At 59.2% G+C, this 27,694-nt stretch overlaps 3 protein-coding genes across 6 annotated transcripts; all 3 read left to right on the top strand.

Moving 5' to 3' along the window:
- Nucleotides 1–331: 331 nt before the first annotated feature.
- TIE1 (tyrosine kinase with immunoglobulin like and EGF like domains 1) lies at nt 332–12,816 on the top strand. Of its 2 annotated transcripts, none has more exons than XM_082053935.1 (23): nt 332–1,018; nt 1,493–1,780; nt 3,335–3,445; nt 3,554–3,709; nt 3,806–3,937; nt 4,224–4,364; nt 4,560–4,688; nt 5,060–5,205; nt 5,383–5,527; nt 5,781–5,939; nt 6,122–6,259; nt 6,344–6,634; nt 7,673–7,963; nt 8,499–8,692; nt 8,914–9,124; nt 9,274–9,384; nt 9,488–9,678; nt 9,805–9,918; nt 10,083–10,153; nt 10,407–10,447; nt 10,570–10,666; nt 10,926–11,025; nt 11,291–12,816. In XM_082053935.1, exons 1-23 carry the CDS (start codon nt 973–975, stop codon nt 11,360–11,362), a joined length of 3,375 nt encoding a protein of 1,124 aa, XP_081910061.1. In that variant the 5' UTR covers nt 332–972; the 3' UTR covers nt 11,363–12,816. The 2 variants fall into 2 exon arrangements, with proteins under 2 accessions (XP_081910061.1, XP_081910060.1); XM_082053934.1 differs by having other exon boundaries at nt 8,499–8,812.
- A 110-nt stretch (nt 12,817–12,926) lies between these two features.
- On the top strand, nt 12,927–19,593 carry MPL (MPL proto-oncogene, thrombopoietin receptor). 3 transcript variants are annotated; one of them, XM_082053938.1, is made up of 12 exons: nt 12,927–13,954; nt 16,053–16,185; nt 16,572–16,669; nt 16,878–17,143; nt 17,220–17,376; nt 17,539–17,668; nt 17,982–18,154; nt 18,258–18,400; nt 18,557–18,716; nt 18,896–18,983; nt 19,103–19,190; nt 19,280–19,593. In XM_082053938.1, the coding sequence occupies exons 1-12, from the start codon at nt 13,711–13,713 to the stop codon at nt 19,469–19,471; spliced, it is 1,872 nt and encodes a 623-aa protein (XP_081910064.1). In that variant the 5' UTR covers nt 12,927–13,710; the 3' UTR covers nt 19,472–19,593. The 3 variants fall into 3 exon arrangements, with proteins under 3 accessions (XP_081910064.1, XP_081910063.1, XP_081910062.1); XM_082053937.1 differs by having other exon boundaries at nt 16,494–16,669; nt 18,267–18,400; XM_082053936.1 differs by having other exon boundaries at nt 16,494–16,669.
- Nucleotides 19,594–19,694: 101 nt separating this feature from the next.
- Nucleotides 19,695–25,143, top strand: CDC20 (cell division cycle 20). The gene is made up of 11 exons (XM_082053939.1): nt 19,695–19,770; nt 20,049–20,253; nt 20,756–20,901; nt 21,662–21,758; nt 22,285–22,413; nt 22,798–22,994; nt 23,354–23,448; nt 23,775–24,006; nt 24,127–24,252; nt 24,416–24,533; nt 24,876–25,143. Exons 1-11 carry the CDS (start codon nt 19,726–19,728, stop codon nt 25,052–25,054), a joined length of 1,569 nt encoding a protein of 522 aa, XP_081910065.1. The 5' UTR covers nt 19,695–19,725; the 3' UTR covers nt 25,055–25,143.
- The last annotated feature ends 2,551 nt before the right edge of the window (nt 25,144–27,694 follow it).

Raw genomic sequence — 27,694 nt, 5'->3', positions numbered from 1 at the left:
GGAAAGCTGGGCTTTCTGCTGCTTTCCTCTTCTCCCAGACATGTTTGCTGCAACATGGAGGGTTTTCTGCCCTGGCAGTGGCTGCCCTCCCATGCAGGCTGGTGAGCATTTTGTTGCCCTGCCTGTGCTCCTCCTCTGCCCCTTTCAACCTGGACAGCAGCCACATGACGGGCTGCGGTGCAACATGGAGCCCAGGTGGGGCCATGCCTGGGTGCCCCGGCTCGTGGCGGCGGGAGGCCGAGGTGTCACGAGGTGTGCACGGCCTCGGTATGGCCACACGCCAGTCGCCGGGGGACAGCCTGAGCGGGGCAGCTCCTGCCGTCTCCTGGAGTCAGGGCCGTCTCCAAACAATGGGTGGAGAGCAGGAAACGCCGCATGGGAAACAGGATTTGGCTCCGCCGCCGCCGCCAGCCACGGCCCCTTGGCCCCTTTCCTTTCCCTACTCCAGAGAGCCCTTCCCACAGCCATCGGCTGAGGGGCTGCGCTGAGGGGACGGGGATGCTGCCACCCGGGCGGGCTGGGGCATGAGACCCACTGCATGGTGGGCGAGGAGGGGCGTCAGGGCTCCTGGCCGGGCGCGGGGCTCAGCATGGCTCTGGGAGCCCTGAGCATGCAGCCCTAGCCCTGGAGGGGTGGGCACCTGCTCCCCAGGAGAGCTGCCACCAGGCAGGGCGCATCAGTGGCCTCTTCGCCACCAAGCCCCGCTCCTGAGCAGGTGGGTGGCCGCAGAGCAAGCGGGGACGGGGGCATCTTCCTCACCGTGCGCAGGCTATGCACCATAGGAGGTGGTCCCAGCTGCCCCAGACGCCGAGCAGCAGGGCAAGAGGCAAGATGGGGGGTGCGGGCAGGGAGCAGGGGTCCTGAGCTCCTGTGGAGCCCCTAGGCAGCCACAGCCTCTGGCTTCAACTCCCGTGGCTGAGACATGCCGTGGATTTCCTGACCTGTGCCAGATTCAGGACACGCTCCAAGGATATGGGACTCCAAGTTTATCTTCTGCTTCTCCTCCCACGGCTGGCAGGTAAATCACCCCTTTCCCTCTGCCCCAGAGAGCAGCCCTTGCCCCAGAGAGGCTTGGTGGGACGACGTGGCTGTGGGAGCTCAGTGGCGCCATCAGAGCAGGGTTTGAAGGGACGAAGCATCCCTTTGTCATCCGCCATTTGGAGACCTCAGAGGCCAGCAGCGCCCTCCCCTGCCTGCCTCTCCCCAGCTCGGGGCTGGCGTGTGGGCAGCTCAGGGGAAGAGAGGGGACCCGGGACCCCCACCCTACTGCAAGCTTGGCTCATGTTGGAGGGCACTGAGTTCATGGGGATCTCCAAAAGGAAAGTGGAAATGCCCACCATGTCATCCAGATGAGTCTGCACCCAGCTTGGCTGTGCCCTGGTTGTGCCTCTTGGTCTGGGGGTGGCAAAAATGTCCTGGAAAGAGGGATGGGGTCTGGCCCTGAGGCAGATGGCTGTCCAACGTGACGTGCCCTCATGCTTCCCCACCCCAGGGGCCATACTGGACATCACCCTGATCGCCAATGTGCAGAGCCTGTCCCACTCCGACTTCTACCTCTCCTGTGTCATGGGGGAGCACGATGTGAGCTACCTGCAGATTGAGCGGGAGAACAAGATTGTGATGACACACCCCAAGACGAGCTTCCAAAACTACCGCAACCGCAGCAACCACGTCCAGGCCAGGGGATTCTCCATGGCTGACCTGGTGGGGATCCTCTACTGCATGGGGCGCACCCCATCCGAGCAGGCACAGGTGGTCTATGTGCACAACAGCCACAACGGTGAGCAGCTGGGGGGAGTGGGCAGCCCCTTGCCTACCAGTGTGGGAGCTGCCTGCCCTGTGCTTTGCAATCCTGGCACTAGCCCACGTGGTGGGGGGATGGCAGTGACCCACGGGCTAGTTTTGGGGTCCACTGGCACCGGTGGGGTGGAGAGGGGAGGGATGCTCAGCCGGAGGAGCACAGCCGAGCCCTGCGGAGGTGTGTGGGGACGGGTGGCAGCATGGGCAGCCGCTGGGCTAGGAATGGTGCCTGGCAGCAGGGCAAGGTCCAAGAGGAAGTCAGGTGCCCTTGAAGGAGGTGGTGGGGTCTGGAAAACATTAACCAGGGCGGGGGGCAGCCCCTGGGAGCCGTGCCAGTCTCGTGTCCCTGCCATGGGCTCCTGGGGAGGGCAATGGGGCAGGAGGTAGCACTGAAGCATGTCTCTGGCAGCCTTCCTGGGTGCTTGGCTGCCCCCAAGCTGTGGGGGCTGCAGGCACTACAGGCGGGAGGTGGAGCAGCAGATAAATGCAATGTGCTGTGTGTGTGATCCCCAAGGGACCTATTGGGCTCTCGCTCTGGTGAGCGAGATGGCGTGAGACAGGACAAGGGCCACATCTGTGCGGCCTTTGCAAGGGACTGCAAAGTCCATGGCAGAAAGATCTCAACTGGAGGGATAAGAACTGACTCAGGAAGCTCCCGGGCTGCAAACTACTGAAGTCAGGGGGGCAATTCTGGGGAATTATCAGGATGCATGAGCTGCGGTGCCCTTCCCTGGGCAGCCATGGTGTGTGCTGCTTCCTCCCGGCCTCCCACCTCTCTGGGGCAGGACACAGTGCTGGAGGTGCCTTAGCTCTGAGCCGGCACAGCTGCTTCGAGTGCGTTAAAGCCGGACTTGGCGTGCAGGCAGGCTCTGAGAGCCAGCACCTGCTTGTGCCCTCTTTTGTGTCTGTCCTGACACACCCAGGGCTTGGTTTCCCAGACCTTAAAGTATTTATGGCCTCGTTTGTGCTCAAAGCTGGGCTCTGGCTGACTCACAGTAATACTGTGAGAGTTCATTGCTGCTGCACGACCCAACACCTGCGACATCAGGAAAACAGCCATGACAGGGCTGCTGGTCCCTCCAGACTCCTGCTTCCACTCACCCACCTGCCGGTGCTGCCACTGAATGCAGCTGCTCCGCACTCCACAGGCTGGCAGTGAGCAGGGTGCACTGTGCAGATTTGTCCCCACTGTCACCTCCCTGGGGTTCTATCACTGGCATCCCACGCTGGGCTGAGGCTGGTGGGCTGGCTGGTGGACAGGGTGCCCCATCCCACTCTTTGGTGTCTGCCCATGGGGGCTGGAGGGGATAGGAAGGGCCCATCCCTGTGGAGGCTCAAGGGGCCCCAGTTTCCATATGGGGCAACAGGGAGACACGTCATAACATCCCTGCAGAAACACGCATGGTGGGTGCTGGGCTGCACCAGGGCTGAATTTTGGAGTTGCTAGTTTGGGGGTGTCCATGCTGCCCTTGGGTGTGAGTGCCCTGCGGGGGTGACTGCTGCTCAGCCTGCTCCTCCTCATCCTCCTCTGCAGCCCACCTCTTCCCAGTGAAGGTCACACAGTCTGTGAATGTCGCCGAGATGGCCACCTTCTCTGCCAGGGTCCTCAAGAGGAAAGAGACGGACGTTATGTGGAAAAGAAATGGCAAGTGGTCCTGAGAGCAGGCGTGGGGCTGAGGCTGCTCCCAGCCAGTGCCTGGTGCTGGCCCTGGGGGCACAGGGGGACCCTGAGTCACCCTCTGCCCCCTTGCAGGCACCTACTACCAGACCACAGACCGGGGTGAGGTGAGGGGTGACCTCGTCACCCTGACACTCCCCAACGTCAGCGTGAGTGAAAATGGGGTCTACAGTGCCACATTCATGGGTGACAGCCCTCTCTGGAGTGCCTTCTACCGCCTGATCGTGCGAGGTGAGCAGGGACACAGCTCCCCAGGATGCAATGACAAGCAGCCGTAACCCAACCCCAGCCGAGTGCAACCCTGTGTCCCCTCCACTCTCCCTGCAGCCTGCCCTGCGAAGAAATGGGGACCGTCCTGTAAGAAGGACTGTCCTGACTGTCTGAACGGTGGTGTCTGCCATGACCACGTTGGTGAATGCATCTGCCCTCCTGGGTTCATGGGCACCCGCTGCGAGCGAGGTAGGTACTGCTCTGCCCGGCAGCAGGAGCTGCGCCCAGGGCACATGTGGGGTCTCTTCTGCACCCCCAGACCAGAAATGCCACATGTATCTCCAGTATCTCCCTGCTCATGGTGCCCCCTGTTTCTGGAGCAGGGCTGGACTATTCACCTTCTCAGCAGGACACAGCTTCTGTACCTGCTCAGCATGGCAATGTGGGGCTCAGGGAGCCCAAGCCAATGCCGAGCCATGCACAAACAGTGCATGGTCAAACAGCAGGTGAGGGCAGACCACACTTGTTTTTCCAGCCTGCCAGGAAGGCCAGTTTGGCCGCAACTGCCAGGAGACGTGCCAGAGAGCCCAGGGCTGCAGGGGGCTGAGCTTCTGCCTGCCGGACCCCTACGGCTGCTCCTGCGCCTCGGGCTGGAGCGGCTCCCGCTGCAACCAAGGTATGGGGATGTGGTATCCATTGCGTTGCCCATCCAACCTGGGTTTCCTCTGGGGCCAGTGCAACCCTCTCCTGGGCTGAGAGTTGGCTTGGGCTGGGCAGTGCTGCTGCCTGCCTGCAGTCTCTGCCTGCACAGTTCTATGCTGTGCCAGCCCCATGCCATGGCCAGGTCTAGCAGAGAGTTCTCTTCCCACAGCCTGTCCCCCGGGATACTACGGCCCTGACTGTGCCCTGGGGTGTGCCTGCCAAAATGGAGGCAGCTGTAACCGCTTCAGTGGCTGCATCTGCCCAGCGGGCTGGCACGGGCAGCACTGTGAGAAATCAGGTAAGGCTGGTGTGGGCCCACAGTGGGTTTCTGTCCCTCACTCTTGGGTGGGTTGCAGCTTCTTCCTCACCAGTGACTGGGGGGGCCTTCAGCTACCAGTCTCGCCAGCTGGCTCAGCAGCCCACTTTGACTGCAGAAATAGCCCCCAACCCTATGGAAACCAGGGGAGCGTCTAGCCTGGCCCCCTGGGATTAGTTGTGCTGAGAGCACTGCTGAGCCCAGCACGTGGGGCAGGGACAGGAGCTGGACCGCAGCAGCCAGCACCAGCCCCCCCCGGCATGAGGGTCCAGCTGAGGCTGGAGAAAGGTGCCAGCCCCTCTCGTGCCTGGCGAGGAGCGGGAGCAGCCTTAACGCCAATTTCTCTGTGCCAGACCGGTTCCCCCAGATCATCCAGCTGGCCTCAGAGCTAGAGTTCAACCTGGGCTCGGAGCCCATTGTCAGCTGCGTGACCACTGGCAACCCACTGCCTGCCAGCGACAGTGTGGAGATGCGCAAGGCTGATGGCACCATGCTCAAGGTATTGCTGCTTGCCTGGCACCTGCTCCTTGCCCCTCCACTATCCCCTCACACCAGCCCCGACCTGCATTGCCCCCAGAAGCACCCATTTCCCCACCAGTCTGCTCCGCAGCTTCAGGCCAGCATGGGTAGCCGGGGGGATGAGCCAGGGGGCTGAGTGCACCCTGTGTGCCCACAGCGCATCAAAGCCATCATTGAGCTGGGGAAGATCACCTGCGAGTTTCAAGTGCGGCACCTGACGAAGGCAGACACGGGGCTCTGGGAGTGCCGGGTCTCCACAACTGGGGGCCAGGACAGCCGGAAAGTCAAGGTCAACATCCGAGGTGAGAAGGCAGTGGCACAAGTGGGATGAGCTGGGGCTGCTGGGGGAGGCTGACAGATGGTGTGGAAATGCCAAACCCCCTGCACTGGACTGGGTGGCAGCCATCGTGTGCCACAGTGCCAGCAGACAGGTCTAGGTGGTGATAAAAGCCTTCCCTGACAAAGTTAGAAGAAGCCAAAAGGTCATGGATGTCCCCCCATTCTGGTCCTCACTGTTCCCAGTCCCACCAGTGTCATACTCTTCTTCATCCCCAGAGCCACCAGCGCCACTGACCCCCCCACGGCTGCTGGCCAAGCAGAGCCGCCAGCTCGTGGTGTCACCTGTGGACTGCTTCTCTGGTGATGGACCCATCGTGTCCATCAAGCTGTTCTACAAGCCCAAGGACGACACCTCAGCATGGTCATCCATTGTGGGTATGTGTTTGCCAGGGGAGAGGGGCCCCAGGCAGGAGAGGACGGCTGTCCCAAGTAGTGGGGATCTGGGGTGGGAAGAGGTCTCCATCCTGGGACCCATTCAGTGATGCCAGGGAGGACACCAGAGGCAGGGCAAAGTGTGGGTCACAGGCATGGCTTTGACATGTCCTCTTGGCCAACAGTTGACAACAGTGAGAACATCACCCTCATGAACCTCCGTCCAGTGACGGCCTATGTCGTCAAGGTGCAGCTGAGCCGGCCAGGGCATGGTGGAGAGGGCAGCAAGGGGCCTGAGGCCATCATGGTGACTGAGTGCCTTGGTGAGCCTCCCTCTCTCTCACCCTGACCCTAACACTGACCCTACCCCTAACCTTGCACGTGAGATTTTGCTGCCTTGTTCACAGAGCCCACAGTCAAGCCTGTGATCGAAGGCTGGTCCATAGAGGAGAAAAACACACTTCATGTCAACTGGAAATTGCCAAGTAACCACGAGCCAGCACATGGGTTCATTGTCCACCTCTTTGACTCTGCGAGGCGGCTGGTCTGTGAGAAAAACATCACGTCCATCTCCGTGCTCTCTGCCCGCATCGGGGACCTGGAGTTCAACAAGGAGTATGGGCTGGAGGTGCTGGTCTACCACTGCACCAGCCTGGGTCCCCCCTCTGACCTCTACAAGGTCATGATCAACAGCAAAGGTGGGTCCAGCAGTGCACAGGGAATTATTACAGGGAATTACAATGATTAAGCAGTTATAAATGTAACAGTGAGCATCTTCAGGTCTGGCTGCTTCTGTATCTCATATCTGATAGTGCATGAACAGCTGCATGGGGGAAAAGAGTCCTCTTTTTCCCACTAGACCCAGCAGCCTCCAGCACCAAGCAGCTGAGAAATATCCTAAGCTGAACATGACATTCAGGTCATCACAAGTGATGCTCACAAACACATCTCTCCTGCATGCCTTTGTCCAAGCCTTGATGGACCTGTCTCTACTTGCAGCCTTTACAATACCCTGTAGCAACAAGTTCTTCCAAATAATTATCCTTTGCATGAAAAAATAATTTTCCTTTGGCTCACTTTAACCCTGCTGCCTCGTAATTTTGCTGGATAGTCACTGGGGCTTGAGGAGATCTGCAGCCTCTTCTAGGGGCACATACACACACATGCAGCACCCCACATGGCTGAGAGACCGTGGGGAGGTGCAGCATCGGTCTGACCAACCTTTCTGGCAGGCGAGGGGGAAGCAGGGCATGAGGCTCTCAGTGAGGCTCTGTGCCAGCCTGTACATATTGGGAGGACTGGTGGGTGTCAGGCTTGAAGCATGTGAGGTTTCCTCTGCTCAGTAAATTTGAGAGTTTTGTGTGATTTGGCGATTTGGGGTTAAGGACGGGGGGGGCTGGAGAAGGCTCAGAGGAGGCAGTAGGAATGATAAGATGCTCAAAACCTGCCATGTGTGAGGGAGTGGAACAAAATATCCCAAGAGCTAGTCAAAACAGAGATGTGTAGCTTTACACCCCCCAAGGCTGGGAGTGTTTATGGGTGCAGTCCTGCCCTGCTGCTGGAGGGCAGTTCTGCCTCTGCCCAAGTGGGGGCCGGGGGTCCCTGGAGGTCCCTCAAACCTGGCACAGCTTTGGTGGCCATTGCCATCCACTGGGTCCAGTCCTCACCCCACTGCTCAGATCCTGCAGCACTGAGAGTCCCATCCTGGGTCTGACACCCTCCTATCCTTGTTCCAGGGCCCTCCTCCCCACGGTTGCTCTCAGCAGAGTCTGTCTCTGACACCGCCGTCAGGCTCTCCTGGCAGGTCCCCGAGTACCCCAACGGGGGCATCACCAAGTACATAGTGGAGCTGCAGCAGGTGGGGGGCACCAGTGAGCCCCAGTGGATCGACACCGACAGCGGTGCTGAGACCACCAAGATCGTCGGGGGCCTCAACGCCAGCACCAGCTACCAGTTTCGTGTACGGGCCAACTCCCATGTCCCAGGAGAGTGGAGCCAGCCTGTGAAAGCCAAGACCCTGGGGGATGGTGAGTAGGGTGTCCTAGCAGGCAGGAGGTTCGTGGCTCTGCTGGAGCTCAGGCTCGCATCTGGGTCAGCAAAAAGTGACCAGCATGCTCATGGTAACTTCAGAGAGTGGCTCTGAAGCAGCGTCCCAAACCCAAAACATTTGCAGGCATCTTCAGAAATCCTGCTCCTCCTAGTCCTGATGGGGCGGGGTGGCATGGTGGCAGCATGGCAGCCACAGAGTGGCTCTGCCTTGGCCAGAGGGTAACACGGTGCGCAAGGGGCTGAAGGAGCAGGGCAGAGCCAGCATGGGAGGAGCTGGTGGCTTGACCCAGAGCTGGCTGGAGGGTCCAGAAACTGGTGGGTTTGGTGGCAGGGCCTGGGCAGTGACATACTTACCCCTGTGCCACCATGGTCCGGGAGCTTGGGATGCATCTGTGGTGTCTTCATGGAACCCTGGGATGCTGGGAGAGGGCTGCTTTTCTGGTGTTTGGCCACCTGTGCAACCTAGGCAGAGCTCGGCCATGGACCATGACCCTCCATCCCTCCTTTCATCAGGAGCGCTGAGCGTGCCGCCCAGCCTGGGCAGCCAGAGCACTGAGCAGGCAGGAATAGACCAGCAGCTGCTCTTGGCCATCGTCGGCTCCGTGTCCGTCACCTGCCTCACCATCCTCTTTGCCCTTCTGGCTCTTTTCCTTATCAAGAAGAACTTTTTCCACCGGCGCCGCACCTTTACGTACCAATCTGGCTCGGTGAGTGCTGCCTGCCCCTCCAGGACCGTGTCCCCAGCTCCCCACGTCCTAGCCCGATCCAGGCCACGCTCCGTAGCCTCCAGTCCGGACGCATCCAGACCTCACTTCCACACGGAGAGGGTGCGGAGCCCACCCTTGCCCATGGCGCCTGCCCTGCCGGGACTGCTGGGCGGGCAGAGGGGTGCCCAGTGCCCCTAACCTCACCTGCTCCTGTTTGCCAGGGGGAAGAGACTATCCTGCAGTTCAACTCGGGGACCCTGACCCTGACACGCCGGCCCAAGCCACAGCCCGAGCCGCTCAGCTACCCCATCCTGGAGTGGGAAGACATCAAGTTTGAGGACATGATCGGGGAGGGCAACTTTGGGCAGGTCATCAGGGCCATGATCAAAAAGGATGGCCTGAAAATGAATGCAGCCATCAAGATGCTGAAAGGTGAGCGGAGCGGGGAGGTGGGGAGGGTGGGCTGGGGGTTGTGGCTGTGACCATGATCAGGGCTGAGGAGGGGCAGGAGTCATCAGTGGAGGAGCAGAGGAAAGGCCTTTGTTGTAGGACTAAGGCATCCATCACTGATTTGCTTCTAGAGTTCGCTTCAGAGAATGACCATCGAGACTTTGCTGGGGAGCTGGAGGTACTGTGCAAACTGGGCCATCACCCCAACATCATCAACTTGCTGGGTGCCTGTGAGAACAAGGGTGAGGACTGTCCCCCTCTTCCCAGACCCATGGCCCATGCCCACTGGTGTATTCCTCCTTGCTGGGCAGAGCCGAATGAGCCAAACCTTCTCCTGCTCCCCAGGCTACCTGTACATCGCCATTGAGTATGCTCCCTATGGAAACCTCCTTGACTTCCTCCGCAAAAGCCGAGTCCTGGAGACAGACCCAGCCTTTGCCAAGGAGCACGGCACTGCCTCCACCCTCACCTCCCAGCAGCTCCTCCAGTTTGCTTCAGACGTGGCCAAGGGGATGCAGTACCTGAGTGAGAAGCAGGTACATCCCCAGCAAACCACCCAGAGCACCCTGTCCCCCAGGGCCTGGGGACTCGAGCATGGCACAAGACCCCTGGGGTCAGCAGCAGGGAGTATGTGGCTCCTGCTGACTGTTTGCTCCTTTCAGTTCATTCACAGGGACCTGGCAGCCAGGAATATCCTAGTGGGAGAAAACTTGGCCTCCAAGATTGCTGACTTTGGCCTCTCCAGAGGGGAGGAGGTCTATGTGAAGAAGACAATGGTGAGGCAGGAGTGAAGCATCTCCATGGGGTTTGCACTGATGCAGTGGGCAAGACCCCTGCTGTCAGTGGGAATGACCCACCATGGCAGGACCAGCTGGGTCATGGCTGCCCTCCATCCGCAGGGCATCCCACCACCCCTTACGGTCACTCTCTGTTTCCCCAGGGCCGCTTGCCAGTTCGCTGGATGGCCATCGAGTCCCTGAACTACAGTGTGTACACCACCAAGAGTGACGTGTAAGTCCTGCAGGCAGGGACACCGGGGCGGGGGCATGGCTGCAGCCACCTCCATCGCCCTCCTGGTTGGCTGGTGCGGCAATGCTTTTGTTCTGGGTGTTGCAGGGGCAGGAGGTGATGCTGGTGCATCTCCCTGGGGAGCTGCTGGCTTGGCCCGAGCCCTGGCTGTCTGCTCCATCCTGGGCTTTGCCCCATGTCCATCAGTGGGGCACAGCCGGGGGCTCCATCACAGCCTCGTCTCCTCCCCTTTCAGGTGGTCATTTGGCGTCCTGCTCTGGGAGATCGTCAGCTTGGGTAAGGCTCTTCTTTGTTCCCTGCTTCCACTCGGGTCCCTGCAGGTCTGGTTCTCCTGCAGCTCTGGAGAGGACACACAGGGACCATCCCTGCCACAGCCAGCTCTGTGTCTCTGGCCGCAGGGGGGACACCATACTGCGGGATGACGTGTGCTGAGCTGTACGAGAAGCTGCCCCAGGGCTACCGCATGGAGAAGCCACGCAACTGCGATGACGAGGTGTAAGTGGGCAGAGAGCCCCAGCTGATGGTGACTCCCGCGTCCCCCTGACCCCACTGCCCCACGGGGCTCCCACCACTTACAGTACCTCCTGCCTGGTTCCCTTCTGCACTGTGGCTGGGGGATGAGCTCGGGCCCCACAGCCCAAACACTCCTCCTGGGCTTTATTTTCCAGGCTGCTTTGCCCTGTCTCCCACAAACGGCTTTTCTGCCCCCTCTCTCCCTGTGCATGCTGAGCCACCACCAGCTCTCTGCCCGCAGGTACGAGCTGATGCGGCAGTGCTGGCGCGACCGCCCCTACGAGCGCCCGCCCTTCGCCCAGATCTCCATGCAGCTCATCCGCATGCTGGAGGCCAGGAAGGTGAGTGGTGGTGGCAGCAGGAGGGATGCCCGCCCTGCATGGGGCTTGTCCAAATGCTGGAGCATCTCTTGGGCATGGAGGGGAACATCCAGCAGGAGGACCTGTTTGACCCCACCATGGGTGGGGGTAACCCCAGCATAATTTTTGGGGCGTGGGGAGCCCCATCACCTCCCCCCAGAGCATAGAAAAGGCAAGCGTGCCAGCGGGGACAGGAGGTAGATGGGAACACCATCACAAGAGGCTCCTGACTGGAGTTTCTCCACAGGCCTACGTGAACATGGCCCTGTTCGAGAACTTCACCTACGCGGGGATCGATGCCACCGCCGAGGAGGCATGAGGTTGTGCTGGCACCGCTCAGAGCAGCAACACTGGCCCCAGTCTGCTGGGACAGAACTGTGGGGACAAGTGGCTGCTTGTCTGCTGCTGTGGCCAAGCAGCCAAACACTGCTGCCCCTTCCCGAGAGCGTCTTCCCTGCAGCAGGACAGTGACATTCCCTCCCTGGCTGCTCACCCAGCATGCGCTGGCCACGCTGTCACACTGCCAGCCACCGACACAGCCCCACGCTGCTGGGGAACACGCTGGGATGGCCCCAAGGACAAGCAGCAGCAGGGTGTTTGCAGCAGAGTGGGCACGAGAGGGGCTCTCTCAGGAGCCAGGGTGCTGCCGCCCAAGCCCACGGACACAAATGCCCAGACTTTGGGGTGAGAGGGAAACAGCGACCTGGCAACTGCCTGCCCTGCAGCTCTCAGCATGCTCTGGGTTTGAAGTGGTGCCAGTGGGGCTGTGAGCATCGCTGCCAGCATGGGATGGGGCCACTCCAATGGGCACAAAGGGACAGCATTAGCTGTGCACAGCCTCTAGCTCTGTGGAAGCCCTTCAGAAGTGCCAGCTCTGCCTTATGGACAATAAACATAGTGCAACAGGCGGACGGATCTAGAGGAGGGGAGGTGGGATCCCACTTCTGCCCTGCTGACAGCAGTGGGGAGAAGGATGCAGGGGCCCAATCATCTGCCGCTGTGGTGGGCACTCCTCAGGTTCCTGTCCTCGTTGGAGTCCTCTGATGACCCCCAGGGATGCCCCAGCACTACCAGACAAGCCCCAGGTCTCATCGTGCCGTGGAGATGAGTTTTCTTAGTATCCAACTGGGATCTCTCCCCCCAGGACTTTGTCCTGTACCCAAGGGATATGGAGAACAGACTATGTCCCTCCTCTGTGCAGCCACCTCTTGCATGCTTGAAAACTGTTCCTGCAGCTTCCCCTTGGCTGGCTGAGCTCCACGGGGACAGCCCTGCTCCTCCAGCTGGTCCCTGCAGGGCTGCACAGCTCCACACCCATCCCACCCGGGCCAGCCCTCGCCTGCCCAGCACCACACCCAGGTGTCAGGTCGCTGCCCACATCTTGCAAGGGACCATCGTGTTCGACCAGCCTGTGAACGCATGCTGTTGGGGTGATCCTCTCTCGTGTGCGGGTCCCCTGGGGATCACCTGGCCTCTGGCGACCTTCCCACGGGAGCTCCTGTCCCCGGCTGTGGTCCCTCATCCTGCACTGCTGCTGTGTGCTGTATCAAGAGTGGGTGGGCTTCATCTGTATTGGCTCCAACTCGCTAAGCCCTAGGCGTGCCATCCAGCTGCCCATCCAGCTGTGTTCTGCAGTCCACGGGAAGCAAGGTCTGCTCCTCTGGAGCCCAGCATCCCAGCTGAAGGCAGGAGCATTTGCATTTGCCCTTCTGGGCAAAAGTCTTTTTTCCTCAGAAGGTGTTTCAATGCTGTCAATACCATTTTGATTTCCCATTCTTGCCTCCAGTGCTCTTTGATGTCAACTGCAGCCATTAGCAAGCAGCCTCTCTGCCCCATCGCTGAGGTTCTCAGTTAAATGGTAATGGGGACTGGCCCTCACAGGCAGCCTGACATGTACCACCACGTCTGCACCTCCTCTGCTGCCAGCCGGGAACAGAGTCTGAGGCAGCGTCATCAGCTGTGCTCAAACCAAGGGTGCTCTGGTAGCCCAGTAGCCAGATAGAGAAGGAAGTGGGACTGGTTTGACAAAATTTGACTGTGACAAATTGGTGCTGGGTGTTCCCATCTCCCCTCAGTACCCCCAGTGCTGTCCCCGGCTGCAGGACAAGGAGAAGCCAACCCACCCTCAACGTGGTGGGGAGCGGTGTGCGAGTGGCTCCTCATGCCCTAGCTGGTGCTCCCTGTGCCGCGCCATGGAGCTGTGCCCCAGCAGGGTGGGACACCCCTCTGGCTGCCCATGCTGAGCAGCAGCGGTGGACTGGCATGAAGTTGAACATGTCTGCAAGACCCCACCATGCTGGCCCCGCTCCTGTACCAGCACCACTAGCATCCGTGTGGGCCCTGCCAATGCCCCCTGTGCCCACAGCTCTCCCACCAGCACAACCAGAGCAGACCCAACACACACCAGTGCTGGGCGGCACAGGGTGGGATGGAACCCCATGTCCATGTTCCCGTGTGCCAGCAGCCCCCAGCACCCTGCCCTGCCCCACACAGGGGCCTCCCTGGTTTCTCAGGGGATGTTTTTCCTCCTACCCCAGCCTCTCAGCATGCCGGTAGCCACAAGGGCAGGACGTGCCGCCTATCTGACAGGAGCAGTCTCTCTTGGCACTGCTGCTGGCGGCAGAGGGGCCGCGGCACGGTGGTTTTGGGCACGGGGAAGTGCCGGCGATGGGGCGGGGGGAGCCTCCAGCCAGGCTTCCTGAGCTGCACAGCCACCACTTCCCAGATAAAGGTATCGCCCGGAGGAGCTGCAGCAGCTCCTGGGGCGCTGGGAAGGGCCAAGCGTGGCCCCAGCACACGGGTTGCAGGATGGCAGCCTGCCTGCGCCGGGGCTGGCTGCTCTCGGTGCTCCCCGCCATCCTGCTCAGCCTGCGCAGCCTGCTGTCAGCCCCTGAGCCGGTGACATCCCAAGGTAGGTCCTTAGGGCCATTTTTTCCCCCGCAGGATGGGCCAGAGAGGAGCTGGAGTGCTGGGCATGGGCAGCAAGCACCCCACAGCAACCAAAACCTGCAGGGCTGGGGAGGGGGTGTCCCAGAAGAGTGTACGGGGGATGTTCAGGGTGGGCGCCCTTCTCACCCATGGGACACCCTGGGGTGTCCAGAGCAAAGGGACATCCCTGCTTTCAATAGGCAGGATCTGGCAGCCCCTGAGCACCCCTTCAGGATGGCAGCCTGGGGTTCCCAGTCCCACAGTTGTAGCAGAGGAGCTCATGAGACATCAAAAGTCTTTGGAGTTACAATGATGAGGGTCTGAGCAAAACTCAGGCTAACATCTGACAGCACGGTTCTGCACTGTGGCTAACGTGGAGACACTGCCAGGCTGATCCCAATGGTCCTGCACCAGCCTTGCCATGATCTTACTGCCACGCTGAGCATCTTTGTCTCAGCCGGTAGCTGGCCCCAGCCTGGCTCAGTGCACCTGGCAGAGCCACTTCCCAGCTTTCTCCCATTCCAGACATGTCCAGACTTTCTTTGAGCACCTCCTCACCCCTTTTAATACTTTACATAACACCATAAAAAGCATTAACTGAATAAAAGCCTGTCAATCTCTTGCTCGTTTCTCCAGCCCCACCCCAGCTCTCTGGCCACAGCAAGCTCCGGAGCACATCTTGAGTCACCCCTGCAGGGGCAGTGGGCAGAAGGTCGAGGTTGGGCTCATCCTCCCCCTGCTCACAGCCTCTGCGATGTCCCTGTGCCCCGAGCCCACCGTCAGCTTGGCAGCGCGCTGCCGGAGCGTGCTGATGTGGGCTGCAGGCACGGGAGGCTGCTCTTCCTAGGAAACAGCCTGCACCCACCAAAGGTGCTCTGGTAGCCCACAGCACCTGTGTGGCCTCCCACTGATGCTATGGGTCCCTCTGCCACTGGGCTGCTGGCACCTGGCCACCCCAACCCCTGGTGCGAGGAGCTGGGGGGGTCACGGAGCTGGCATGAGGCCTGGGGGGGGGACAACAGGGTGCAAAAAGGGAAGAGCAGGTGGGGGGGTTGTGGTCTGAAGGGAGGGGACGTGGGCTGGGGGAGGAAGGAAACAAAAGGATGGGAAAGGAGGAACAGAGCTGGAGAGTTAGGGCAAGGGAAGGGACTGGAAAGAGCAGAGAGACACCAAGAAGATGGTGAAGACATTTGGGGACTGCCCCTTATTCTTCAGCCAGGGTGGGTACAACTGGCAGTGCAGGGGGTGTGTAGCAGAGAACAGACGCACTCAACACATGGAACAGGGTCAGGCACCGGCAGGGGGCTGGTTGTGGGGTCCTGCAGCTGGGGGCAGCGCCTGGGGAAGGGGCACATCCCAGGAAGAAGAGGAGGAGGAAGGCTGGAGCAGATCCCAGTGCAGAGGCAGTGGGAGAGAACGGAGTACTGGAGCAATGCTGGGGGCAGCAAGGCCACCCCTGTGCATCACAAATCTGCATTTTGGGGCTGTCCACTTTCCTCTGACAATGCAGCGTGTGATGCTCCAGTTCATCCCTGCAATGACTGGGAGGGCAGCTCACTGAGTGGGGCACAGAAACCCACAGCTCCCCAAGCAGTCCCTGGGCCAGGGTTTGAGCATCACCCCCTGCTCAGGACCACATGTCCCCACATCAGCCCCGAGGCCCTTTCCCTGTCCCTGGGGCGCTGCTCCTCCTTATCTCACTTCCTTGTGCCTTCCGGCATGAGCAGGGCAGGGGTGCTTCCCTCTGATCGCCGGGCCCTGAGCCCCCCTGCGACCACAGGGCTATTTCGGGATGTTTGTTTGTCTCAAAGGACCCCACATGATGAAGAGGGGGGAGCAGTGAGGCCAGCCAGCGGATAGCCCTGCTGCCAGCCAGGACCCTGGCGCGAGCCAGTGGCCAGCACATGTGCCATGTCCCTGCCCGCCATGCCAAGCTGGTGGACACCTGTGCCATGGCCATGCCCACGGCCATGTCCACGCTGCCCCAGGCACCTGCACAGACTGGCCTCAGGGGTGAGAGAGCCAGCACAGGTGGGATGGGGAGGGGCATGTGACCAATTTCATGCCCAAACTCCTCCCAGATGCTGCGCTGCTGGCAGGGGTGCCTGAGGACATCCTCTGCTTCTCCCGCTCCTTCGAGGATCTCACTTGCTTCTGGGATGAGAAGGAAGCAGCGGCAAGCGGGATGTGTCACTTCTACTACTGGTACAGCAGGTAGGAGGTGGTAGAGACACAGCCCAGCTTCCCCCTTGCCCACATGGAGCAGCAGGGTCAGGTGCTGCAGCTCTCTGTGCCATCCCAGTGGCTCCCAGCTGCAAGAAGAGACAGTGGAGAGCCCATGGGAGATACACAGCAGCCACCGCACACCCTGTGGCAGGGCTGGGACCTTGGCTGTCCCTCAGTCCCATGGGGATGGTGCCCTGCAGTGAGGCCTTAGTGCTGTGCCCCAGGTCCCCTCTCCTCCACCCTGGCTCTGGGCAGGAGGCATAGGGTGCTGCAGGACCCCCCTCTCTGTTCCTCAGGGGTGCGCCCACAGCGTGCACAGTCTCCACGTGGCACCACGGGACCGGCAGGACGCGGCACGTCTGTGTCTTCCCCAGCCAGGACGTGCGGCTCTTCACCCAGCTCCACCTCCGTGTCCTGGATGACACCACCAACCAGACCAAGTACTGGCGGGAGCTCAGTGTGGATGCAGTGGGTGAGTCCCTCTCACCAGGCAATACTCCAGTGACAGCAGGATGGTCTCCAGATATGGGTCCCCTATCCTTCTGCCCACCCCGGTGGCTGGCAGCACCCTGCACGGAGGCACCCCTGGGGACAACCTGCAGGTGTGCCGTGGCAGGGCCAGGCAGTGCCCAGAGAGGAGCTGCTGCAGGAGGGCAAACACCCTGGCATGTTCCCCACAGGTCTCATTGCCCCCCCAGCAAATATCACGGCCCGCTGGGCCGGGGCCGCGGGGCAGCTCTACGTGTCGTGGCAGCCGCCACTTGCCGACTACCCGAACTTCTTCCTCTACGAGTTGCAGTGCTGCCCTGCCAGCTCCGCAGAGATGCCCTGCAGCACCGCATTGGACCCCGGTGGGCAGCACCCTGAGGACCTCTCCACCCATCCAGCCATCAGCACTCACACACCCATGACTGGGGCAGCTGCAGCCTCCCCGGGAGCGGGTCAGGTACATAGAGGGGCCAGGGCTGGGCAGGGGAATTTGGGACCCACAGCCACTCCTCAGACTGGCCCCTCTTCTGCAGGGGCTGGTCCAGGCCAACACCTGGGTCGTTCTCCGGGACCTACAGCCAGGGGTGAGGTACCACATCCAGGTGCGCAGCAAGCCCGACGGCACCTCCATGGATGGTGTCTGGGGGCCCTGGTCGCAGGCAGTGGCTGCAGAGACACCCCACTCCTCCGGTGAGTGGCCGTCCCCACCACTGGGGTGCTGGCAGGCACAGTGGGGAGGCACCCACACTTGGGGCTGTGAGGGGTGGGGGTCCTGGGGCAGGCAAGGTGCAGCACCCAGGTTTTGAAGGGCCAAGGGGAAGCATTCCCTGCCCCTGGCTCTCACCTGCCCAGGAGACATCGGCCTGAGCTGCAACACCCCTGACCTGCGGCACGTGCGCTGTGAGTGGAGCTGGGACCCCACAGAGCCCCACGGCTCCCATCAGCTCTTCTACCGGCCACCTCCAAGCAGGCCCAGCACAAGGTAAGGGACATGGTGGGGATGTGGAGCTCAGGTAGAGGGCAGTGCACCCCAGGGACATCCCCAGCCCTGCTCAGTGTCCCACATCCCACACTGTGCCACCCAGCTATGCCCTGACCTACCACCATCAACCCTGCACCTCCTCACTGTCACTCCTGTCCAAACAGCCCCTCCAACTACAGGCAGCACTGCCTGTCCTGGGAAAGTGCAGGAGGAGCGAGGCAGCACTGGCTGCAGGGACAGGGTGGCCCCAGCAGCAGGTGAGGGGAATGGGGCCACCACAGTGGGACCGACTGGCTCCTCGCTCCTCATGCAGGGAAGATGCATGGCAGCAGTGCAAAGAGGTGAGTGTGGGGGCAGAGGGCACCCACACCTGCACCTTCCAGCCCAGGGCTGGCAGCGCCATCTCCATCCTGGTGAATGTCACCCGGCCCCACACATCACCCACGCTCAGCTACTTTAAGGAGCCCTTCTGGCTGCACCAGGCCGGTGAGTTCCAACACCACTCGGGCCCCTGCCCTTGCCTGGATGACAGGAGACGTAGCATCCCATGTCTCATACCATGGCAGCAACGCATCCCTGTCACTGACAGTGCTCACAGATGCCCCGCAGTTCGTGCAGGCGACAGTGTCGCAGGGCCAGCTGAGCCTGCAGTGGCTGCCACCCCTGGAGGCACTAGCAGAGCAGCTGGACTACCAGGTTCGCTATGCTGTGGAGAACAGCCATGACTGGAAGGTAAAAGGCACGGCCTGAGGTCCCCCAAGCAGCCCTGCCCACCTCTGCTACCGGCACATGGCCCGGCTGGGGTCAGGCAGGACAGACCCTCACCCCAGTGCTGGCACTTGACTACCCCACAACATCCGTCATCTCCAGCTCAGCTCTGCCCCACAGGTCCTGCAGGTCCCGCGGGCAGCCAGGAAAGAAGTCCTGGACGTACGGCCAGGTGCCCGCTACCATGCCCAGGTGCGGGCTCAGCCCACTGGGCCACGGTACCAGGGCAGCTGGAGCGCCTGGTCCAAACCTGTCGTTGTTGATGCCATGGCTGATGCAGGTAAGGGACGGGACAGGAGCGATGGCTGCCACCACAGGAGCAACACAGCCAAGGGCAGGAGCCTGGGAGTGCTGGAAATAGGATTGGGAGCACTGAGCAGAGGGTGACAGGGCTGCGAAGGGCTCTGTAGTGGCAGGTCTGGGAAGGGCTACAGTCCCAGCATCCCTCCTCCGATGCAGGCTGGATCATCCCGAGTGTTACGGTGGTGCCGCTGCTCTTCACAGGAGTGCTCCTGGGGCTGCGGTGCACCTTCCCCTCCCTGTACAGGTAAGGGCTGTGCCTGGGGCAGGTGCGGGGGGTCCAGCACCAGGCCTGGGCACCTTGCCCGGGGCAGTCAGGGCACCCAGCCTGGGGTTTGCCTTGGACGCCACCTTCCCTGCAACCAGCAACATGAAGCAGAAGCTCTGGCCCCCCGTCCCCGACCTGCACCGCGCACTGGGCAGCTTCCTCCACGAGAGCGGCAAGCACGGCCAGGTGAGGGGCCGGGGCAGCGCCCGCGGCGGCTGAGACCCCCGGGGCAGCTCGAATGCAGCCCCCACCGCGCCTCCTCTGTGTCCCCCCAGGCCAGCGCCTTCTACAAGCAGCCGCCGGAGGAGGCCGTCCTGCCCTGCCTGCTGGAGGTGCTGCCCGGCCCGCGCGGGGGAGCGGCCGCGCCGCCGCTGCCGGAGCCCGCTGCTGGCCGGCTGCCCAGCACCGACATCGCCAACCAGTCCTACCTGCTCATGAGCGGCTGGGAGCCGCGCGGGCCGCCCTGACCCGTGCTCCCCGCCCCGACATAAACGAGACGCGCAACCACCGGGTCTCCTCTCTCCTTCGCGGCGCCACGGCCCCCCGGGAAACCGAGCGGCGCTACCCCCGCCCCGTCCCCGCTCCCCACCCGCCGCGGCACGGGGAGCTGCCTCGCCTCGCGGTCCAGCCAATCGCGACGCGGTGCGCCTCGGTCGCCATGGCAGCGAGCGACGGTTGGGTTTGAAGCAGCCAATGGGGGGAGCGGCCGCGCGGGGTTTAAATGCTGCGGCCGAGGGGGAGCTGCGCGAGTGCTAACCGCGGAACGGAGGTGAGGGCGGCGCGGCCGCCGGGGGTCCGCACCCTGTGGTGGGGTCCGGGGGAGGCCTAGGAAGGGGTCGGCAGTGTGGGGGGCACACCCTGAGGCGAAGTGGACCCTGGTGGCGAAGGGGGCCTTGAGGGGCGGGCGGGAGGTTGGTGTGCACGGGCCCCTGCGGAGCGGCCTGGGGCGGGGGTGTCCTGTAGCAGTAGAGCCCTGAGCCCCGCCGGAGGGGCTGCAGCCCGCCCGGGGCGCTGCGCAGGGTCCCGCTGACGCCGCCCGCCCGCAGCGCCATGGCGCAGTTCGTGTTCGAGGCGGACCTGCACGGGCTGCTGAAGCTGGACACGCCGATCCCCAACGCGCCGCCCGCACGGTGGCAGCGCAAGGCCAAGGAGAGCGGCGGCCCCGGGCCCAGCCCCGCCGCCGGCGTGTCGCCCATGAAGCCGGCAAACCGCTCCCACAGCTCCAGCAAGACGCCGTCCAGGACACCCGGTGAGCGGCGGCGACCAGCGGCGGAGATCGGGAGGGAAGAGGGTCACCTGGGCTGCGTGCGGCAGCCGTGGGGCTGAGGGCTTCGTGCCCGGCCTGCCGGTGGGGGTGGGCTACACTGCCCGGCTCCTGGGAGTCACCCACCCCAGCATGAGCACTGTGCACTGGGTGAACTGCTGAGCCTTGCTGGCATATCTGTATGTTGGGACAAGTGTGGATGGAACTGTCTGCTGATTGTTTTACATACTGTAACAGTATTTTTGTATCTTCCCCTTATTTGTGAACCCTGAAGTTGCTGCACTAGACCCAAAGAATTGTCTTCTGGCAGTCACTAACCAGGGCTTAGTGTCCTTACACTAAGAAGTAAGACTTAGTTGTGACTTGAATGGCATGAGCTCTCTAAGTCCTGATTGTCTGGCAGGTGTGATGTGGAAAAGTGCTGGGTCTGCTGTCTCTTGAAAGCTGTTCAATAGGTGTGATACAATATTCATGCACATGAATGCAGGTAAATCTGGATCCAAAATACAGAGCACCCCGACAAAGGCAGGGGGGGATCGCTACATTCCCAACCGCAGCACTATGCAGATGGAGATGGCAAACTTCCTCCTAACCAAAGAGAATGACCCTGCTGAGGAGTCCCCTACCAAGAAGGTGAGCATGTTGCTAAGTTACAGTTACTACAATGATCACTACCAAACACCTAATTCTTCCTGGCCTTTTACAGAGAAGCAAACTGTAAGTTCTATCAAGCGGGTGCATGGGGCTGACAGCCCCAGCCATCAGTGCTTCCAGCTCTGGTCTTCAGGACCCTGGGATGAGGTAGAAGATGTAGAGCCTGCAAATGGAATGAGTATGCATCTGCTACACAGGAGCCTGTGTGTAGCTGCTCTGCAGGGACCCTTCCCAAAGCACATGGAAGAGCACAGAGCCTTACACCTCTGCTTCTGTTCACTCTAACTTGTGCCACTTCTGGTAGCAAAATTAAACTTGGCGCTACTGAGGCTTTAAAAGATAGCAGGCTACAGAGACACAAAGCTGTGAGCCTGTGCACAGTGAAACTGCTGGTGGTAGTTGTTCTAGCACAATTTCTGCATGGGGAGCTGTTCTGGAATGTGTACACTGTGTCATGAAATCTGCTTACAAGGCATTTGGTCCACTGTGGCTTTCCCCACTGACAATGAGACATTGAACTTGCCACTCTTCTGTATGAAAAAGTGAGCAGGACAGTGTCCCAATGTCTGAGGGAAAACTACTTTGAGCTGCCTGTCTGTAGCTGACCCCCACAGCCCAGCTGTGCGTCTCCCGATTCTGGGAAAAGGGGACTTAGGTGTATGCCCTGCCAGCTGTGGTCTGAAGTGCAGCATGGGCTTTGTTTCGAGTGCATCTCACTGATGGTGGTTTGTCTCTGCAGGAACAACAGAAAGCCTGGGCAGTGAATCTGAATGGCTTTGATATAGAAGAGGCAAAGATCCTCCGCCTCAGTGGAAAGCCACAGAATGCTCCGGAAGGTACGATACAGGGTCTGCGTGAGTAGACTCGGAGAGATCTGGGCTGGAGAACAGCAATGCTGAGGCCCTGTGTATAGACATCGGAGAGATTAACTGGTTTCTCAGAGCTCCTGTGCACGCTGGAGTCTCCCTCCTTACGTTTCTTGAGGTTGAGGGGCTGTATAACAGCTACAGTGAATTTATTTACAAGAGCTGAAATGACTGCCAGTTGCTGACTGGTGCTGCAGGTGACAAACCTTCCTGATGGCTGCAAAAGCTTCAAAATCTCTGCTGTGCACCTTGTAGTAACCGTTGCTAAACGTAATGGGATACAGAAAACCAAGTGCTTGTCAGTTAAACTTGTTCCTGTGAATTAGGGAACCGGAGCTCAGCCTGGTTCAGCAGTTAATACTGCCAGTGATTTCTGCACGCTGCTCTCTTCTCTCAGGACTTCATTTTCACTGGAAGGGATTTCTACTTGGGTGAGCAGCACTCAGCTGGGAGAAAATAGTAACTCAGGTTAACAAGTCTGTTTCTCTGCACACAGGCTATCAGAATAACCTGAAAGTGCTCTACAGTCAGAAAACAACACCTGGATCCAGCAGGAAGAATAGCAGATACATTCCCTCAATACCGGACAGAATCCTGGACGCACCAGAGATCCGCAATGACTATTGTAAGTAGGCTGCAAAGTTGAGTGCTGGGCACTGAGATAATTCTGCACTGGGGTGCAGTTCTTAGGACAGTGTGGTCCAAGGAAGTAGAGCTCTAACTGGGCTGCTTCAGTGTCTGTTTTCAGTATCAGTGGCACAGGTTGCTTCTGGAGTGTCCCTGTGTAGCCTAGGAGGAGCTCTCCTCTGGACACTGTGTCCACATAGGTGACTTTGATCAGGGCTACCTGACCCCACTAGCTGGACATGGCGACACCCAGAAGGCTTCCCCTTAGCTGCATGTGTGTGCACACACTTGGTGCAGGTGGAAGGCCTGGCATTGGCACTGGTGAAGGGCAGGGCTCTCCAGGTAAGCACAGGGTGACCTGTCTTCCTCTTCCAAATTGTAGATCTGAATCTCATTGACTGGAGCTCTCAGAACTTCCTGGCAGTGGCTCTGGATGGCTCTGTCTATCTGTGGAATCACACTACTGGGGAGATTATCCAACTGCTGCAGATGGAGCATTCAGATGATTATGTTTCTTCTGTGTCATGGATTAAAGAAGGAAACTACCTTGCTGTTGGCACAAGTAATGCTGAGGTCCAGGTGAGTGCAGGAGTAAAACTACAGGTGTTGTCTAGGGATTGCTGGAGTTGTGGGGCCTGGGACAAAGGCTTGGCTAGCACAAGGAGGATGCGATGCACTCTGACTTGTCTTGACTGGTGTGGGGTGGAAATGTCCACATCCAGGCATGGCCAGTGACCAGCTGCAGCAACAAGGCAGAGTTTGGTTTTGGGGCTGACATCTGGAGTTACCTCTTGTCCAGTAGCATGAGATACAAATGGATCTCTGCTCCCATACCGACAAAGTTCAATGGTGGAGACTGTGCAGTGAGGTTCCCTAGGGTAAAGCAACAGGGGTGGGTTTCCTCATCCTCTGAAGAACTTATTGCTCTGCCTCTCTAGCTATGGGACATACAGCAGCAGAAACGTCTTCGAAATATGACCAGCCATTCTTCCCGTGTGGGCTCCCTCAGCTGGAACAGCTACATCCTCTCCAGGTAAGGGGCGTGGGTGAAGGGCAGTGTCTGGCTGCTGCAGATTCCTGTCCTGGATCTGTGAGTGGTGTGGGTTAAGGATGGCAGGGAAGACTTTCTGTCCTGGCTCGTGGTTATTACTTAACCTGTTCTGTTGGGACTACGGGGAGAAAGCCTCTCTTTTGCCTTTGTGAAGAGTTTCTGTGGCTGCTTCACTCGCACCATCAGGCCAGCGATGCAGGTAACACTGGCTGAAACCCAGTAGCAGATATGGCAGTCTTGCAACAGCATAAACATGGATTTTGGTGAAAATATGCATCAGCCTGACCCTGCAAGCCTTCTCTCTGCAGTGGGGCACGGACAGGCCATATCCACCACCACGATGTCAGAGTGGCTGAGCATCACGTGGCCACACTTGCTGGCCACACGCAGGAGGTGTGCGGACTCAAGTGGTCTCTAGATGGCCGTTACCTGGCCAGTGGTGGCAATGACAACTTGGTGAACATCTGGCCATGTACTCAGGGGGACAGTGGAGACTTTGCTCCTATACAGACATTCACTCAGCACCAGGGTGCTGTCAAGGTGAGTGCAGAGCTGCTGTGGGTGAGGTGTGAGCATGTGGCCGTGTGCAAGGCAGACACACAGCACAGGCCATGTACATGTTGGCTCTTGCATGTCTTAAAATTAACCCTTTTCTCTCAGGCTGTGGCGTGGTGTCCATGGCAGTCGAATGTTCTAGCCACCGGAGGTGGGACTAGTGACAGACATATCCGCATCTGGAATGTGTGTTCTGGCACCTGCCTCAGTGCTGTTGATGCCCGTTCCCAGGTGAGACGTGAACATGATCTTGATGACAAACACTTTCTGGCAGGTCACCTATTCAGAGCTCCTGAGGCCTAGAGGCATGGGAAAGGAGGGAACCCTGCTGATCTCTGTGTGGTGAGCATCAGCACAAGCAGCTTGTCTTACCTGTGTTACTGTCTCTTGCCAGGTATGTTCTATCCTATGGTCAAGTAACTACAAGGAGTTCATCTCAGGCCATGGCTTTGCACAGAATCAGCTGGTGATATGGAAGTATCCAACTATGGCCAAGGTCACTGAGCTGCGAGGTAAGCTGGGCCCTTTGCCTGGGAAATGGAAGGCTGCTAGAAGCTGAAGGTGGATGTAATCCTTAGTTTATGCAGACTGGTGGTCTAGCTTTGAGCATTACTGATGCAGAGTGGTGTGCAGGGCCATGCTGCTACAGGGAGGCACTTCTGTGGGCTGCTGAAGAAACAGGACTGCTTCAAATGCATGCCTAGGGTGTGAATTCCTGCTGCTGCAGCATGGTATGGGGCAGCTATGCAAACTGGTGGAGCTCACTGGGCATATGGGAGCAAACTTTGACCATTGTGATGGGACCAGGGCATATGGTGATGAGCCCGGCCCTGACTGCACACCCTCCTCCTCAGGTCACACTGCCAGAGTTTTGAACCTGACTATGAGCCCTGATGGTGCAACAGTGGCCTCAGCAGCTGCTGATGAAACGCTGCGGCTCTGGCGCTGTTTTGAGATGGACCCCATAAAGAAGAAGGAGAAAGAGAAGGCAAACAGTGCTAAAAGCAGCATCATTCACCAGGGCATCCGATAAGTGCACAGGGCTTTTTGGGGAGCATGGGAATTTGGCTCACACACTGTACAGTATTTTAAATGTTAATAAACTGATTTAATTTGCCTTTTTATGGAGTCTGATGGAAGGCCATGGCTTACAGAACTAAGCCCTCCTTCCCTAAGGTTTGAGATCTGGGTAAGTGGTGGAGCTCCTGTTCTTCAGGGATATTTTGCAGTCAGCCTGAGCCCAGCATAGCCCTGAAGTCCCGGGAAAAGAAGGATGCTGTGCGATGGCTGTACTTTTGTATTTGTTCTAGCTAAGGCAGGTGTGTGTCACCTGCCACATCTTCATGCTGAACACAAGCACAGCAGCTCCAATGGAGGGGCTGTGGCTGACTTGTACCCCACAGGGGGAAGCTGTAGCCCTGAAAGGCCCCTCCAAAGGGAGCTGATGTCTAGCCTGCATTAGCAGAAGTCCCCACTTGGCCTCTTCTCTGGCAACGCTCTGCCAGGAAAACCTAGCTTGCTTTGTACCTCTCAGCTTGCTCAAATGAGAATCATAGAGCAGCCTGGCCTGTGGCTGGATACTGGTACTGGTGTCCTGGCTCTGCTAAGAGAACACAAAGTGTTAGGGGGCAAAAGGGCCTCTCTATCACTGACTGTGCTCTTGGTTTCTTTTAGAGTAAAGGGTTACAGCCTGGGTTACTTCCTGGCCCTCCATCCCTGATCAGAGTGCATCAAAACTGACCCATCCCAGGGCTCCAGCCCCACACTGGGGCTAGGAAGAAGTACCCCTGACTTGCTTCAGCTTCCTCAGAGTGGTCAATCAGCTCTATACTGGTCCCTGCTGAAGGGAGGGCCCTCTGCCCAGTTGCTGCCTCCTTTGGTTTCAGCTGTGGTGAGGAGGATTGAGAGGACAGTATGGCTGTGGCCCCAGCTCCTACTATGCCCTGTCTCTTGGCCAGGTGGGCCTTACTGTCCCCCTTCAGGCAACTACCAGCAGTGACCATGCATGTCAGAGCAGTCCGGTGACTTGCTCTTGGCAGTCTAAGACTGACATGCTGTGTGCAGGTGACATTATAGCTTTTTCTGGTTCATGCAGCCTCTGCTGCAGAAAATGCTGCCTGCTCCTGAAGTGCAGTAGGGCAGAATAGCTGTTTTCGCAGAGTTCAGTGCTGAATTTAGGACCCAAATGCTATTGGAAACAAAAGGGAGGACAGGGGCTGGGAAAATACAGCAACAGCTGTAATTGCCCCAAGGGCCAAAAGGGGCTGGCAAGGGGGTGAAGCCTGATACAAAACAAAAGGTTAATTTACATTGCCACAGCCAGCCTGGACATCATGCAGGAGAGTTGTAAAGCACCACTAAGCCAGTGCATAGCCCATAGTCATATATTCCTCCACAGCCCTGATCTCTGCCCTCCCCTCCTGCTGAGGGGAAGCCCTGGTGCCAAGCAGAGGCTGCATGCAGGGAAGCAGGCACCAGGGGTCAACCGACCTTTAGCAGAGCTTGAATCCTTAGCACTTGGAAAATGTATTTATTTTTTCCAGGCTCAGTTATGCTGGTGCAAATTGAAGGCAGCATATTTGAGTGTTTACCTGGGCAAGAGCCAGGACAGCCACAGCTGCCCTGCATGCTGGAGCTGTGGGCTCTGAGGCCGTGGGGCTGCACTGGTACAGCTGGGAGTGCCAGGGATGCTGCACAGCAGACTAGGGCCTTGGCCTGTGCAAAGCAGCTCAATAAAGCTTGTGCCACCCATCAGCCTGTGATTAGCCAAGGGCAGATTATTATTAACTGTTTTCACCTTCCCCTAAGCACACACAGTACCACACTGTACCTGGCACCAGGTTCCTGCTCTGCCTCCTGAGCTTTAAGCCAGCTGGAACCTTCAAAGGTGGGCAGTGTTGGCACCACCTTGTGCTGTGCTGAGGTCAGCCAGTGTGCACCCTCTACTTACTGTTGCTAGGGGGGGCAGAGTTCTAAAAAAAACAGCTTGCAGCAGCTGAGCCCAGTACAAGGGTTGTTACATCTCTATTTGGACCTCCCCTGCTCTTCTCCAGCTGTCCAAGGGAGGAAGAGGCAGCTCTTCTTTCTCTTCAGAAGCAAAGCCTAGGGCAGCAGCTGGATCCAATGGGGCAGGAACCCATAGACAAGGTTACATGCTTCCCCAGAGCTGTGGTGCTGTTGTAGGAACCCTCCCACACACCCCTACAGTTCAAGTTAGCACAGACTTGCCCTGTGGCCCCACAGCAGATTAAGTCTTACAGTGGTTCTTGACCCTGGAAGGAAGGATTTGCCTGACAGCTGGTGGAGTTTGTTCACTCCCATTAATAGCAGGTTATCTTTCTCTGACAGAGCCTGTCTTGCCTCTCTCCTTAGCGCATACCCACCCCCAGAAGCTGTACATTACACACCCCTTGAAGTACTCTGAGTGTTACTAGAAGGTGATGGTATTGCAGTGTCTTCCTTTGGCCCCATACTGTCCTGGAGCAAGGAGGAGCAGAGCAAGGAGCAGGGCGCTGATCCAGCAGGCTCGGGAAACCCTGCCATATACGGCGTGAATTCAGTACAGACCACAACAGTGTATAAATTACCAGTCCATGGAAAGATCACAGCTAACAGGAACAATTGGAGGAAGGGAGAGCAGAGCACACGCAGGGAACAGCCCATTTTAAAATGC

Source organism: Streptopelia decaocto, assembly GCF_964273445.1.
Source record: "Streptopelia decaocto genome assembly, chromosome: 5".
In the NCBI taxonomy this organism is placed as follows: domain Eukaryota; kingdom Metazoa; phylum Chordata; class Aves; order Columbiformes; family Columbidae; genus Streptopelia; species Streptopelia decaocto.
Note: the sequence above shows the minus strand (reverse complement) of the source record. Positions and strands in the feature narration are given on the sequence as shown.